Source organism: Charadrius vociferus, unplaced genomic scaffold (assembly GCF_000708025.1).
Source record: "Charadrius vociferus isolate BGI_N301 unplaced genomic scaffold, ASM70802v2 scaffold611, whole genome shotgun sequence".
NCBI classification, from domain to species: Eukaryota; Metazoa; Chordata; class Aves; order Charadriiformes; family Charadriidae; genus Charadrius; species Charadrius vociferus.
Genome location: NW_009646844.1, coordinates 1,299,191 through 1,316,296, shown reverse-complemented (window position 1 = coordinate 1,316,296; position 17,106 = coordinate 1,299,191). Strand labels below are relative to the sequence as shown.

Below are 17,106 nucleotides of genomic sequence, written 5' to 3'. Positions count from 1 at the left end.
GAAAAGAACCATTTAAAAGCAGAAAAACAAGATATCTGTCCTTCAACAGTTTCTTAGGTCAGTGTACATATGAAGTGCCAAGATGAAAGTGAAGAAAACAATACCAAGGATCTTGAAGATCAGAAATGAGCATTTTCAAGCGATTTTTTTAAATGGACAATAAGTAATCAAAGACTTGTGAAGACAGTGGTGATTCACTGCCTAGAGCTAAGAGATAATCAACATAATATGAATAATTTGAAGGTGTGGGAGATGAAATTGTTAGTGTCAATTTCTTCAGAATGTCAGGTTTCCTTTTAGTACAATAGCAATTTGCCCCGCAATGTCAACTCTTCCATCATTACGCAGTGAAATCTTCAACTCTCCTCCACGGCGGGAACATTGAAAAGCTAAATGGAAACAAGAATCCACAGTTAAAAAGCCAGTATCTACCACAAATTATTTTTAAATCCATGAAAACTCAGGGAAATTATGCCTGTCTCCAGAAAGCAAGCAGCACCAGGGCAAGCACTGTTCCAGGTACAGCCTGGATGAATTCTCTTTACGGATAAAGATTAGCTGAGGGTGTATCTCAGAACAGAACTTGTCTATTGAGTCTGACAAAGATGCCAGTTAATACAAGTAGTGAAGGTTAGTTTGCTGTGACGTAGCCAAGCAGGTTTCCTCTCTATATCTAAAGAAGTCTTGAATTATCCCATTGATGGGATAGGCACTTTCTGTAGGTCAGAAGGAAGAACACCAAGTATTATCTGCATAAGAATGAAGAACCACTTTACCAGTTGTAAAGTGAACGTCTAATACTACATGTGAAGAATGTGTTTAGCTAATGGGTAAAAAAATCTCAAGCAGCCAGTGGAAAAAGTCTTCAAAGAAACATAGACGCTGCTTCAGCTGTCACAACCTGGGACCAAATTCTTATATAGACAGGAACAGATACCTATTCACGTAATCCTGAACATTACCGTTTAATAAAGCTGAATAAAGTTTAAGTAGAAATAGCCTTCCACTTGTAAATAATTACAAAAATAAACTTTTGCCTAAACTGTTTAGTCATATACAGGTGGGAGGATAATGGTCACTTAGCATGTTGAGTCTGTAGGCTTGTTTCAGTAGCCCAATTTTAGTTGCAGAAAATGGGTCTGGTTCACATGGCATTTAGCAAAGGTTTGAGTTTCACATAGTGCTGTTTTCATAAAAGGCTGTAAATGGATGATGAGACATTAACGTTTGCAGTCTCCTTACTCACTGAATTTCCAGCTACTCCAAAAGTTGTTCAAAGCCAAAGGGCATGTTTTTCTTCACAAACCCACAATTTGTAAATTGGGTAGAGATTGTATTCACATCCAAACAGAGCACAGGACCTCTAACAGATGGCATATATACTGTACACCTTAAAACAACTTCTCAGCTACAGCTGACAAGAAACCTCTTCCTTGTAACAGGATATTAGATTCTCAGACAAAGCAAACACTCCAAAACAGTGGAAACAGGAGCTACAGAAAGACTGATATAGATACTTTGATCTCTTATATTTATAGAACTACCAATTATTGTTTTTAACTTGTCCAAACGACATTTATGTATGGAGTAATGCCTTCAACTGGAGTATTTTGGATACTTAAAGATCCAGACCATGATAAAGTTGATCAATTACTATTGCCAAGTGGCAACAGTATACAAAATACTAATTCACATCTAAACTCTCTCACTCCCTCATGATAGCAGACTCAAATAAAAGAGATTAATTATTTCAAACCTTCAGAGGCTGGTTGTTTTTTGTTTTTTTCTTTCTTTAAACATGGAACCAGTGCTGCCTGTTTCATGGCAGGATTACTGAGACTGATTTGATACTCGTCCATTTTATTTTATTTTTAAAGACACTTCCAAAGTAGAAGAAGGAAAAAAATGACACACAAAAGAAAATTTTACCCAAGTTTATGTGAAAATAATACTCGATCTTTTCTTTCTCTCACACAGAAGCACTGCTACTTCACACTATGTCTGCACGGAACATTTCAATAACTAGAGGATTTCATTTAATAGCAATGTCCCCAGAGACATTCAAGCACCTCTGATGTGCACTCGTCTTTTGGATCACAAAGCTGTTGCACATCCATCCCATGTCTGGATTTACTAGTGATATCTCATACTACATGTACATTTTATACACATTTTGTATAAAAACAAATACGTACATTCTGATCTGTAGAACCTGAGACAGAGGAAAGTTTAAGAGTACATACAAAGATTGTGAGATTGAGCATGCTGATATCACAGAATCATTCACCACTGCATTCACAAGGTGGCCAGTGGTCTTGCACTAATAGTATCCTGTTATTTTGAGGAGCTTCTTGGCAGCCTAGATGTATCCAAATGACCACTGCTTACAGGATTTGAGGAGTAGCGGATTTTCTTCATGATGTTATAATGACATCAATTCAGGAACAAGTGCAACTCTTGTAAAATTATTTATTTTTAAAAACCACCATTATTTTGGTCGAATTTCTAAACCCTATAAAAGGACTGTGAAAGAAGCACTTGTTCCTTAACTGAACAAAGTTAAGACCTCCAAGACTTGTTTTTATTCTACGAAAGAAGGTGGGTAAATCTGGTGACTGATGGAGTGAAACACCTCTCCTTTGGCAGAGATGTTAACTTTTTTATAAAAATCTCATGTGGTCAATCTTTACATTGAGGTTACCTGGGAACGATGAAAGCTGCAAGTACAATTCTGCAAAACTCTCCACTTCATGTGAATTACAATTAGCAAAAACTTAAATACAAGTAGATTTATTCTACCTGAATAAAGCAAATCCTTCACAGAAACAAACCAAAAAAAAGTGAGGAGACTGAAAAGTTAGAAGATGGGACAGACTTTGTACTGAAAGAAATCCTGTCAAAAGTTGTGAAAGTATGATCTTATAGTTATCAAAGTAAGGTTTGGCTTATGGTTGCCAAACACAACACCTCAAATGCTATAAACCTGTTCTGTACTGGGAAGGAATCAGGGAAGTTAAAAGCAGTAACAAGAACCAAAATTTCCCCACAAATTAATACAGTCGTCTGAAGTAAACAGGTATTGAAAGATCCCTCTAGCTTCAGCCGAGATTAAAAATTGAGCTGGATAAAGCCCCTTCTCTTCACAATAATTTGGAAAGTCCTCTATAATTTGTTTGGTTATATCTAGTTCCTTATGCATGCTTATAAATGTTATCTTAGAAATGTGAAAACTATGAAGGGCTGGATACAGAGACAGTTGCTAAATAATGCATTCATTAGCAATTACGAAAGTCTATACATCTGATATAAGAGATTATAACTTCTTATATATTGCAGAGATTCTTCAAATAAAAAAATGCAACTGATACTGAACTCTGATTTAACACTCAGCTTCAATTCAAGGATATGTACATGGTTTCAAGAAAGATCATAACGTATTTCACCTTGTAAAAAGACTGGAAAATTCTCTTTGTAGTTGATGGGGGTGGCTATTGTTTGACAATTTGGTCTAATAAAAGTAGGAAGAGAACCCAAACACAGGAAATTACGTCTGATACTTCAGCAGAGATGCAGCTGACCTCCTCCTAGAGGTCACAATACCCAGAGAGATCTGACAATGGATTTAATGTTCCTCGTTTTTATATTATTTTATATCTGATCTATTTTGGAACTAACAGAACTTTCATTTTATGGAAGAAAACATTCCTTTATTCTTGCAATAAAAGGTGTCGGATATTACAGACGCTACCGCAAAGGTTTCTAAAAAGTCAAAAGATGCTCTTATTTATTAATCTTAGGTGATACGGAATCTTCTTGATTGCCAGCCATTTTTTCCAAATAATCTTATTAGTAATAGAATTCACCCCAGTACTAACTGATATTCCTCCGTCACATGCTTGTAAGGAAGACTTATTTCTCATAAACACACATAGAGACAACATGTTGATCAGATGTCAAATGAACTCGTTCTCTTTAAATCTGTTTTGTATGATTTCTACCACAAAAGTAGTTTGAGGACACATATGCATGAAATATGAAATAAATAAATAAATAAAGATCTATCTTGTGGGCAGATAGGACTTGTTTTGATGCTAAACACATTACCGAAGCTGATTACAGTATCAATTGCCTTTGCTGCTTGAGATGGTTTCTCTAAAAGAGGAAATGGCACAGTACATACAAAATACATGAAAATGCAAAACAGAATTCCTGTCTGTTTGATTACTTAAAGATGCAGTGTCTATAGATGGCATGGAAGAGTTTTAAATTCCACATTACCATCCGAAAATGTCAAAATCTTCTGAGAAATAGTTAGTCCCTAAGGATGTATTACCAAAGACAATTTCTACTCTTCAGAAAATATATTGGGATTTTTTCCCCCAACATTATGGAAACTATCACAGACTTGTGTGATGTAAATGCAAATATGAGATCTTTGGAACAGAATGTCAAACTTTCTTTCAATTAATGATGGAGAAGGTCTTAGTCATTATGGATTACCGTACTGAGCTATGCAGCGCAAACAGACCCTTTGAAGAGCTTTTCATTTTCATGAAAATCCATTTTGAGATTCATTTGACCAAATATAGGAAGGCTCACATTTGAGGTAGCTGTTTGTTTGGAAAAGTGTTTACTTTTACAGACAATCAACAGTATTAGATCAAGGATCCAATCTCTGTTCTAATTAAGTCTTCTACCAAAGACTTAATTGTTGTCAGGTGCACGGAAGAATTCTCATCCCCTGCCCCCTCTTAGGGAACCAGATAGGGACTAGGGTATTTTGGATTGCTTCTGCTGTTCTTCCATTCTCTGGCAAAGCACTAGAAACATGAGAAGTATACCGACACCCAATGCCTCTTTATCTAGTGCTGTCATGTATTAACAGTTTCTTTTGGTTTTTTTCCACCAAGTTCTTCAGTTTCTTGCTTAGCAACAAATATGTGATCAAATAAGCATATCTCATTGATTGAAAAATTACCAATAAATCTGCTCTTTGACTTCAGAGGTCCAGTCATCTCAAATGCCTTCAAGGCTTAATCATTTAAAAGTAAGACTGCAAATAAATTACAAACAAATACAATTTGCCAATGCCCATGTATCTTGTCCTCATCTTTATATTTTTAATGTCAGTCACATTCTTTCTGTTCTTGTAATGTAAGTGACTATTCTTTCTTATATCCTTCCTTGCTACTGTGTAAAAGATCATCATCCTGAGAAAAACTGATCTTCATACCTAAATACACAGATGTAACAGAAACCAGAAAAAACTGTACCATAAAGCACATTCTGTAAGTAGAATCTAAATGTTAAAAATACATCATCTCTTCTCGTTAGCTATAATAACACTAGTTATTCTAAACCCTAAGTTTCCTAAAGAAAACACTGTGGGATTAACCTGAAGTGATTCTCAAGTAAAATCCAAAAGCAGGCAGAAACCATATGACTTTTTTCAATCTCATATTAACATTCATGAGGGGAAAGGAAAACACTGTCCCAATTGTACCGAAAAGTACACATTGTGAGTGAAAATACCAATACCTTTCCTGGTACCCAAAGTGCAAGCCACAAACACCAAGAAGTAAAGTAAAATTTAATCAAACCAGAAAAACAACACCACCTGAAGTTCACCAAGCTTCAGTTATGATGAAAGGTCATGAGAACTGAATTACAAAAGCTGAGATCAAAAACTAAACGCAGAGAGTTACGATCCAGAAACTGAGACTTCAAACTCCCTGCAGGCATGATGTGTCATGTTAGCAGGCAGGAAAGAAGGCAATTTCTTAAAGATTACCTCACACACAAAATATTACATAGTATTATATTAATATTGAGAAAATGTATAGGGAATTACTGCTACAGTTTGGATTTTAATAATCATATGACTTTTTCTTTTTTAGTGAGTAGCTTTTCCATAAATGGGCAGCTTTGCAAGAAAACAATTTCTCTTACCAAGCATTTCTTTCTTCCCCAGCTGCTCTGACCAGTAGCTGCTTAAAACAGCATGGGCAGATCCTTAAATGAAATTGGAAAACAAAGTACAGAATTAAATTAGAATCACTACTTTACAGAACAAGCACATTCAAAATGTAAATGCCATACGCAAATCCAGTGCCACGCATGTCTAGGGCAAAAACACCTAAGAGTTCGCACCGCAGACGGAACTTAAGGCTTTAACATTTCATTTATTTGCGATAAAGCAGTATTACTTCCTCATCTTCTGGGTTCAATGGAAATTTTGCCTAGATGAGGGCTTCACTATTAGCCACAATTGGTAGGAATAACAAACAGTAGCAATTCAAATACTTAAGCCAAGGTACTCATTTGCTCCCCAAAAGTGAAGTTTCCTAGTAACAGAATCTGAAAATATTAAATTCAAAATATTATTCATATAAACATGATGTTATTTAATGAAACAGGAACAGCTACCCATCAAAAATCTGAACAGGCTTTTGGATTTTTTTGAAGAGTAGGAACAGGTGGATAGAAGTCACTGTGTAAAACAAAAGATTTTTTCTAACAGTTTTCACAATAAAACCTAAGGTTTTTTTCAGTGTTGAATGCTGGTAAGTATCAGGATGAGATCTTTAAAGTCACACTACAGCTTCTGAAAGGTAAAAGACTTGTTTCCTGACCGGCAGATGGCATAAAAACGTAGAATGATTTCTCAGATTCATAGCTAGAAATGCTGCTTCAGTCTACATAAGCAGCTAGGGGCAAAGACACTCTGCTGGAAACCCTACCCTAAAGTAACTATAATTGTAAGGGCTCAAAGACACCAGGACATGTAGCATTATTAAGAAATCCTTACAAAAGAAACATAATACAAATTCATAATACTGTTAAAAGTATACTTCAGCAACACAATAAAAAGATTTCTACAAAAGAAAGGACACAAAGATGGAAGACAAGCAACAGTGAGCTATAACAAGCCTAGAAAAGTCTCAGAGATTCTGGAAACTTCTAGCTTTTCCTATGTATCAATACTAGTCTTCCCAGAAATCCCAAGAAATGAGTTCTGGGATTAGATATGTCTACCATACTCTGTCCCCTGCTTTATCAGGAAAGCAGGACTGAAAGCTTAAAAAATAACTGAAATACATGGCTTATATTTCTTTGTAAGCCTTTCTTTCTGCTAGTACTGCTGAATAACTAGCAGTATTCCAAGAAAGTTTTCTCTTTATTTAGCAGAACATTTAATGAGCATTTTTGACTAAGTTCTCAACTGACTAATAATTAACCTGTGATTAATTGGTATGTAAGCAAATAACATCATTCTGCAGCAATCACCATCACACTACTGAGAGGAACATCAAAGGAATGGGCAGAGAACTAGCCTTCCTGCCCCTAAATACAGAACTAGGGGAGTTCATATTATTCACAGGCCTGAGAATATCCACAATCAGTGTCATGAAACTAGAGGACATCTCAGCTGAAGCTCAAAAAAACCAAAAAAGAGAATATCAATAGAAGTGGATATGAACTTGTACTGCAATACTCATTCAATACCAAACCAGACTCGTGCTTTTCTCTAATTGGAATACTCCAGGGAAAATATCTAAAAAAGACACAGGAATATCTGGCCTGATGACAGCAAGCAGCTGATTTTTTCTGAATGAGTTGGCATCAGTCATGAAATTTTTCAGTTTAATGAGCACACTCCTGCTGTCCGTATAAAACAGTAATTTGTAAAAAGACTCCAAAGTACAAAAACAGATTCATGAAGTTTAATACGAAACTTTTAATTGAACTGAAACAAGAGTAAGAGTTGCTTATCACAAAAAAGCATACCTGTAACAGGGTCTTCCAGAACTCCATACCAAGGTGCAAAGTATCTGGAGTAAAAATCAGGGCCTTTATGTGTTCCACTGGAATTTCCCTTAAGAGTGAGTATGAGTCCTTTCACCTTTCCTGTCTTTTCAGCTGACAAAAAGCGTTGTGCATTCACTTGCAGTTCTTCCAGCACAGACCTAGAATATAATTATAGATTTTTAATAGCCCATATTCTTCATTTTACATTAATTTAAGCACTGAAAAGAAACAGAAATCTACAAAATCATCTTCTCTACAATCCCAAAACAGCCATGGTTAAATGTTAGGAGGAAACGAGATTCCTAGCATTGTCCTCCTGGTGGCATTTGACGGAAGACTACCCTGAGTATAATACACTCCGAGTGAGCATAGAAAAGAGCTCATCCATGCATTTCCTATTTATTTCTGAAAACAGAGCATCCTGGAACGTTAGCTACAAAAGTAAACACTTCTGTTTCAACATTTTAATTATTGAAAGAAATACTTCATCACTACAGAATGCAAAGAATAAGGACTCCACCTCCTTTCAGAATAAGCAAACAACTAACACCATTCAGACCTTCACTGGATTCTAAAGCACACTACAACAGTCTCAAGTCTGTGAAGTTGCAGACACATCCCCACAAGATAAAGTCTGAAAACAGTCAGCTGAGAATATTTCTATCTCCCCACTAGCCCAATCCATAAACATTAGTCAGGCCAAACTTCAAGTAAAAATAATAGTCGTTTGGCCTGATTAAAGAATTTGTGTTTCAGCAATATATATCCAAATCATACTTGACTTAACAATGAAATTCAGCTCTCTGAGATTAACAAATGCTTTTAAATAATTTGAACTGGAAATTCCTCTATAAAGCTACTTATGATGCTGTTAAGTACTTGTAAGAAGATTACAGTCAAATGGGAACAATAATCCACGGCATTCTGGCAAAGTGCCCTGTCTCACTAAGCTATGCAACTATTACTTCTTCATTTGAGAAGCAAGACTCCTAATTTCCTGCTTGGTCACTGAATCCTAATTTCCTGCTTGGTCACTGAATCTTTTTTTTTTTTTTTTTTTTTTTTCCCTCAGAGGGACAGGGAAAATACACCATCGTTAGAACTGTTTCCTACACCTCCTCTTCTTGGAAACAGATTTCAGATTGATTTTACGTAGCTTTGCATGTTCAATAAACTCACATGAGAAGATAAAATAACTATGTAATACAGGAATTTCAATTAGAGCTTTTAATTTCCACCCGTTTGAAAACTAGATAAAAAAGGATAGTATGTAAGGCATAAAGGCTAAACAAGCAGACTCAGTTTCTGCACACTTGATTAAAAAAAAAAAGTTTAAGACACCTTTCATAAGCATCACTGAGACGGACTAAGAGTTTCTTTGTGTCAGGAGAGTAACGGAGATCTTGAACAATCATGTCACCAACAGCTGTCTGGTGGGAAAGTTAAAGAAGACAAAGAAAAACATCATTTGTATGTGAAATACTATTTTCTTAACATTTTTGTCAAACAAATTTCCTGCTAGAACAGGGCTTATGCAAGGTCTTTCATGCAGCCCTCAAGTACATGCAATCAAGAAAAGTAAATGCACTAAGTGCATGAATGGATTTGGCATGCACTGAGAGCTCTGTATGTCAACTTGGAAAGAAATTCAGGGACCTAGATGAGGGCAGACACTAGACTGCCCTCATATGCATACAATAGGCTGAAAATGCACTGAAACAAACACCGATACTCCAGTCAATGGTGGCAGGAGACAAAAGTTCAACTCCACCATTTTGGAGAACTCCGTTTCCTGAGGTGCACGACTCAGACCTTCACGGTTAAGTGTTACAAGGAGTACATCAAGCAAAGCCATGTTGCCACTTTTCAGCCATTTTCATGTATAAAAATAGGTATAGGTATTATAAATGTGCTTCTAAGACGACATATAGATTCTTTTTTTACCTTTATTAACTCTTCTACTTCCTGAAGTACCTGAAGAAAAAAAACACAACAAAACCACTCTGTGAAAAATAGGACATATATATATATATATATATGTATGTATCTACCCACCTAGAGATATACAGGTATACTTAGATATACATACAAATATAAAGACATAGTTTCCTTGAAAACCTTTAACGAGTAAAATTTTGACTGACCTGTGGGTAGGTTAAGTAAAGTGGTAAGTCCAGGACAATATGATCTTCCACTTGTCTGGCTTTTAATTCCCCACTCAGTGTCACAAATGTGAGAACTGAATTTGTGTTTTCTAGAGAGAGAACATTGCAACATTATCAAACGTAAGAATTTGAATCTAAATTATTATAGCTCTTAGAGTAGCTCAGAATATTCAGAAAAAGTCAGTCATGCAGCTGAAATACAATAACTATAGTAAACCTGTATTCTGAGACAAAATTTCCAACTAACTCAATAAATAATCCCCTGAGGCTAATAAACACAGCAATTGCCGGTGAATCTTTCCTGCACATTCCTAGAATGAATGGGAATTTCCTTTTAACAGAATTTGGTTAAATTTCCTATTCATTCTCTATTTATCAAATTCTACTATTCCTCTCCCTGGTGACATCTGCATATTTAGCACTGTTCTTAAATAAGAGTAATACTAGGGCATCGGAATCCCAGTGCAGGCATCAGACTACAACCTTGCAATTACAGAGCAGTTGTAAAAGACAATACTTAAGGTATTTCCATATGCGTTCTTTAAATGTTCTGAATATTTAATTGCCTTTGTTGTAAGAAAATAGAGATCTTCTTAATTAGAAGTAAATTTCCTAAAAAGTTATAGTAATAAATAGCTTGTAAACATACTTTGTACATGAAACAACACAGCAGATGCTGCAAGTGTAGCATGACCACAGAGAGGAACTTCATTGGCTGGGGTGAACCATCTGAGTCCAAAGCAGGAACCTTGAAAATAAAGTTTATTTAGCGTTATTAAGTGGAAGAAGTCTAGTTCTTCAATTTACCTCAAAACTTTATACAGAGTGATGACATTTCAGTTAATCAAAATGCATGTTATAGTCGGTGTTGGTCTTAAACACCCTTTTAGGAACCTATTTTGTACTGATTTTTGGAATAGATATTGCTTTTCAGTCAGGTCAATAACAGCAGTCTACTACTAATGGAGGAAAGGTACTTTGTTACAAGAGCAAAGGAGCTGCAGAGTAGGAATGCTCGCAGGCTTGGGAACCAGAAGCAACAGCACAGCTGGCACCGTTGAAGTGCTGCTGGGTAATTAGGAACCAGACACATGATGAGATATCATCAGAAAGCACAAAACCAACAAACTGTAACAGCAACTTATCATCTGAGAAGGTGAAAAAAAAGTCCGGAAAAGGGGGAAAACATCCTGAGAAAGTAAGAATCATTAACCACCATTGACTGTTCTAACTGAAAGAACTGGAACAGTCTGGAAAAATAAAAATTGGTCTGAAAGAATAGAAAATATCATCATCTATTGGCTGTTCCAGGTGAAAAACAGAGATTAACAGCATCTATTGGCTTCTTGAAGTGGTGATGTCCTACATTCTCTTATGTCTCTATGACATAAAAATAATTTAATTTTTACTCAAAACGGAGCTTCTTTCTCCAAGAACTTTCTGTGCTGCATATATTTTTTTCTTTTCCTAAACAGGTCTGCATAAACTTCCTACGAGATCACAGACCTTGCTGGGGACATGTGGCTGACTCCAAACTCCATGACACAGATCATCTTTGAAGTGAGACTGTTATTTTACTGGTCCCCCTCTGGGCCCACTTCTGGGCTTGGTTTGGTTTGTTCTCCCACTTCTGGGACGGTTGGGGCCCCTCTGGGAACCGCTTGTCTTCCCCCTGGAATCTATTTAATGTGCTTGGTATCATATACATACATATAAGCAACCTGCTTATATGCAACAGCATCTGCTGTTATATTATTGATAAGTTTGATTATTGACTAATAAGAAGTTTGTAGTAACCTGTAATACTATATATATACTTCTTGCTGCTATTATTGATTCCTGCTATACTATTGATCATTGATAATAATTTGTAATAGCTTGAGAGAGATATATATGTTCACTTTATTAATCACAGGGATACTTGCTAGTGGTGATTTTGGGGGTATTTGGTAACCTCTAATGAAGTAGAGAATTTAGAAGATAAAGCCTCTGTGTCCCTGTGTATTATGGAATTCTACAAAGTCACAGTCACAATGTCTACACACTGCAGGCTAGGGTACACTCTAGGGGTTAAAGCTAGGTTTTTTGGTATAGTAGAACGTGTATCAGAGCTAGGTCAGTTACAAATTATTGTGCTTAAACCACCAGCCAAGTCTGGCAAAAGCCTCTAATGTACACTAACCCTTCATTTCACTGGAAATCATATGTCTATTTGTTGTTTAAAAAAATTGGAAGCCAAGTGCACTATACTTGGTTTCCTGTAGCTTTTGCAGAGTTCTTGCACTATGTCATTTAAGATAATGCTTATGAAAATATGTCTCAAGTGAATAATTACCATACGAACACAGCTAAAAGGTACAAAAGAAACAAACAATATTTGTTTTAAAACCAACAAACAAGTCTTGTCCTTGCCCCTGTGAAAAATCAGTGCATGGAAGTCACAGTCCCCTATCTAATGAAAACAAATAGAATCCCAACAAAACCTAGTGGATGAAACTAAAGGGTATGGCAGAGAAGTGCTCTGAGACAGGGCAGACCCAGAACCCAGCTGCAAGCCTGCCCTGTGGTGTTACGGCACTCCCCCAAGTGGAAATTGTGGCTGAAAGCAGGAGGAAATGGAGTGGATGCTTGAGACGTACAGCTGTACTCGGACTGAGAAAACATTTTATACTCTCATAAATCAAGGTATCCCTAAAATAATGTAGATCTTTAAAATTAAATGAAACGCACCGATCACAAACTCGTACTCCAGCAAAACATTCTCTCTGTCCAGGGGCCCTCACTACACCAATTAATGTTCCAGAAGCAGATGATAGTCTCAGAAATGACATTCTGAAGTTCCTGGTCTCCTCTCCCTCCCACCACCCCTCAATACACACATTCTGAGGTAGCTCAGTGACTAAATTCCTTCGAAAAACTTGTGTACCTCTTCTGCAGCTGTGTGGGTCTGCTGTCACAAACTCTAGTCCCATTAATACCAAACGCACTTTAATGAGAAAGAAGCTGGCATTTTAGATACTGTTGGATATGGATGATTTGAAAATAAATAAATGTATTAAACATATTGGCAAGGTGTTAACATGAAAAATGTTAACATGAAAAATGAAAAGTATTATCACTTCTTGATTCAAGCAATTAGTGCAACCCTAAAAAAACCTCCAATTTATTGACAATAGGAGTAAGCAATGATAGTTACTACTTGAAGAAAATACTCTTAATTAGAGACCGTACAAAATCCCACTCCCTGAACAACCAACCAAAGGATAAAGACCAGTTTCTTTGCATACGGTTCTAGGGCCTCTTTCACACAACCAACAACCCCAAAGCTGTTTCTCTCTCTCTTCCACTATGTTGTACCAAAGCAAGGGCATGCTGACATGATACCTTAACCTGGAATCTAACTCCAGGAGTGGGGTTCCAGCCCCTTGGCTAATGCCACCACACAACAGCAAAGAGAACAGATTCAGCAAACTGATTCAGCTGAAAACTAATTCACAAAGCAATTTTGACAAGACTCTGTATTTGCGTGGTATTTTCTGTCTTCTCTAGTGTCTCTCCGTTTCCTCTCCCATCTAACATACACGCACTACCAAAGAACACCAGTGAAGTCCCTTCACTCAAACCAATCAAATGAGCAGTGTAATGTGTTTGTTTTGGGCAACTTCAGATTTCCCAGTTTTGTTGGAAACTTGTATTTTCCAGTACTGGGTCCACAGATAGCTTATGAGATCTTGTGACAAACTCAAATAATAGCTTACGGTTACCCCAGTGATGATTTCCTGAATAGCCAGGCCAGATTCTACACACTTTGCAGTCTTGTGCGTATAGAATAAGCAAGTTCCATCTCTATTCTTCTGCTTGTATAATAAGAAATTATCTCAGGAGATTATTAGTAGTAATAGAAGTAATAATTGCAGGATCTTTGCATAGCATTTTTAGGAGATTTTCTACATACAACTTGCTTATTTAATAAAAGGCACTAAAACAAATAGTCTGATTTATGAATAATAAATGTTTGTGTATTGTAAAATTAATTTGATATGCAGCGCAAATACTTTAAAGAATCCATGTGCAAAAGGTTTATTATTATCTTAAGTAAGAGACATTACAACTCCAAGATTTTGCTTTGGCTGTCTTAGTACCATTCCTTATACATGTACCCACAATGTCTTCCTATTCCTTTGTATCAGATTTTGGCAGATAAACAGAACTGCTTACTTTTGGTGAAGTCATCTCCAGGTCGCAGTTTTCTGATGAAAGCTGTTTCCGAAAGGTTCATTTCTCTTGCAATTTTTTGGTGCAAATCTTCATCCAAGTCCTAATGATGAAACAACAAATCCAATGAAAAGCAGGCCACAAAACACAGAATCAAACTTTCTGTCAAATAAATACAGTAATTTCATTTTCTATTATAATAAAACATAGCTTCACATCTTTTAGTTCAAAATACTTTCTGAGAGTAAAAAAAACTTTAAGCATAAAATGGGATAACTAGTTTAATCACTGTAATATATGTGCATTTCTAGTATCTGTCCTATTAGTTTAGAAATTCTTGGAATACGTGGAAAATAAACTCACCAAAAAATCTAAACTCAGTCTTTCCTTGAACACAAATCTTTTTTTAAATTCAAGATTAAAGTCCCACTGAGAAGTCATTATTAACACAATCTAAAAATAACTATAACTCTCTTATTAGAACTCTGAAAAATCCGTGCCAGCAAGAGGTGCATAGTAATGGCTAGGGCAATGGCCAAGATGGCTGATCAGTGCTTATGGCTCTACCCTTGATACTACTCTTTGAACAACGGGAACAATATGGTAAGTCAACAGAAACTAAGAGGAGATAAACTGAAAAAGCTGGAGCTTACCACATTCTGCTCTAACTGCCTGCAGATTTAAACCACTGAACGTTGACCCCAGGATACATGAGTTGTAGTGATTGTATAAAATTCTACTTCACCCTTGTTCCATTGCCCTCTCCCCACAATTGTGCTGACTGGCCAGGTTTGAGAATCTGGTCTTTAAAATATTGAAACACAAATGAAACAAAGTACTGAGAGGACCTAGCCACGTTCACCCTCTGACAGATAAAAATTTGCCCTGCTAACTTTACTTATTTCCCTTAATAACTTTAATCCTTTTCAGCCAATGACCCCATACTACAGCTATGATACAATTACTGATGCGTATCATAGACCTGTACTTGCAGAGTGAATTCTATACAGTGAAACAACATTCTTACTTTTTACAATAATGAGCACCTCTCCTTTATTCAAGCAAAATATTTCTGACTGCCAATTACTCTAAAGATACTAAACCAGAACAAAGACCAATCAAAATGTTATTAAATATAATAGAACTTTATTGAAATACTGCCATCCTGTGGCACTTCTGAAACACAGAAAGGGCTTGTTTTGCCATTCTTGCATTGCTCCCATTTACTTTTTGTAAAGCATCTGCTGAGACTCTGAAGGGAACGGAGAACAGAAATATTGTTGCTAGCTGCACCATACTTTCCTGGATCTTAGAATAAAATTATAAATTATAATCCCAGCTTTAACTGAATCTCATCTTTAAATTTGACACTAAAGCCTCTAGCCCCAGGTACTGGAGAAAAAAACTTTTCAAATCTCATCAATCCAAAGGCAACATGCAAATAAGTTGCCCTCACAATACATGAATGCAATGGAGTAAAATTAATATAAAAATGTCATTAGAGGCGCATAGTTTTAAAGTAAATTGATTCTGAGAGTGAGCATTTAAATTTTAGGGGGCCAAAAATACCTCTGCAGTGAGATGTTCTCAATCATAACTTTAGCTGACCTGTAAGTAGGCTATATTGTACAAGAGCTGGATAGGCTTAGGAACATTTAGAAAGGTTTCTTATTGTCTGTGCAAACTATTGCCATTGACTGCTCTACATATATTTTCATACTTACAATTTTCCTCAGATGTCATTATATAAATAATATAAGGCCTATACCTTTCTAATCCACTTTAATAAACAGTTTTTGGTAGAAATTGTCAAGTGTCCCAGTTAGTACCAACTGTTCAAGAACACCTTGATGAGGAGGACTGCTGCCAATTGCACTAAAACTACCACGTAACGTTGAAGTAATAAAAACTGGCTGTCTAAACGTGGCAAAAGCTGAATCTGAGACATGAACAGTGGAAGACTCAGATTCAGGTTTATACTCCCCCTCTTTCCTTCCATAGAAAGAGAAAAAAATTAAAGAAAAGGAAAAAAGGGAGAAAAAAACCACACCAAAACTAAACCCCAGTTTTATTAAAAAAATCAGTACTGATTCTGTTATTGCATTTCCTTTCAGAGATTTCATTCTGAATCCCTTGAAATTAAGTCATTTCTTTTTGACAAATCAGAATAAAACCTTTAAGATATATATTCCTTTAAGAAAAGTATATTCCTTTAAGAAAAAAAAAAAAAAAACCACCACAAAACATACAAAGCATGTCTTGTATGAAATCATTCTGAAGGAAGAGAAGAGTACACCTGTGCTATTTTCTCTGTATTCTGGAGCAACAGCAAACAACGCTTGCAAGCAGAACTCCTGAGTAAAGGAAGCAAAGTCTAATGCAGCACCGAGTGCTCAGGTCAAGTACAGAACGGTAAATGCCATCGCAGTCCCTCATAAAACGGTTATTTTTTTTTTAACTTACATTTTCAAGCAGACAAACTGCAGCAGGATTTCCAGAAAATGGCCGGTTTGTAAACGCATCGACCGTAAAAATGGGAATTTGCATTGTCGTTTGCGCCTATTCAGTCCTAAGCTCTTTTCTGCAAGGTACTTTCTGACCTGTTTTACCCCCAAAGGATAGCAGAACCCCAGGTTAATGTTTCCCTAACGGCAGGAGGAGCCACCAGCCCCCCCACCCCGTCACTTCCGAGAGGACGTACATGGACGCGAGCCCCCCTTCCACACCCCCAGCACCAATAGTTTCAGATTTACTTTAACACGGATTTTAACTTCTCCTTTATATCGCTTGCTACCAGCTCCAGAACTCTCTGGAGGCCCTTCCACCACAGCGCCCGGCCCCGCCTGTCCCCCGCTGAGGCACGTACGAAGGCAGGAGCTGTGCGAAGTCGCTCCCCGCCACCACCTCCGGGCCTGCC

General features: G+C 36.7%; 1 protein-coding gene across 1 annotated transcript; it reads right to left on the bottom strand.

Annotated features, from left to right (window-relative positions):
* Nucleotide 1: 1 nt before the first annotated feature.
* PBLD (phenazine biosynthesis-like protein domain containing) lies at nt 2-16,848 on the bottom strand. The gene is made up of 9 exons (XM_009893957.1): nt 16,653-16,848; nt 14,193-14,292; nt 10,624-10,722; nt 9,954-10,063; nt 9,754-9,783; nt 9,151-9,239; nt 7,789-7,967; nt 5,950-6,012; nt 2-389 (listed from the first exon to the last, which is right to left on the bottom strand). The coding sequence occupies exons 1-9, from the start codon at nt 16,734-16,736 to the stop codon at nt 277-279; spliced, it is 867 nt and encodes a 288-aa protein (XP_009892259.1). The 5' UTR covers nt 16,737-16,848; the 3' UTR covers nt 2-276.
* Nucleotides 16,849-17,106: the final 258 nt, after the last annotated feature.

Bases quoted from the DNA above. Each gene is read 5' to 3' on its own strand.
- PBLD (XM_009893957.1), bottom strand. From the start codon at position 16,736: ATGCAAATTCCCATTTTTACGGTCGATGCGTTTACAAACCGGCCATTT. The intron at 7,968-9,150 runs GTGTCTTAAACT...ATTATATTCTAG, and splicing joins CTCAGTGATGCTTATGAAAG to GTCTGTGCTGGAAGAACTGC. The intron at 6,013-7,788 runs GTATGCTTTTTT...ATTTCATTTAAG, and splicing joins TCTGGAAGACCCTGTTACAG to GATCTGCCCATGCTGTTTTA.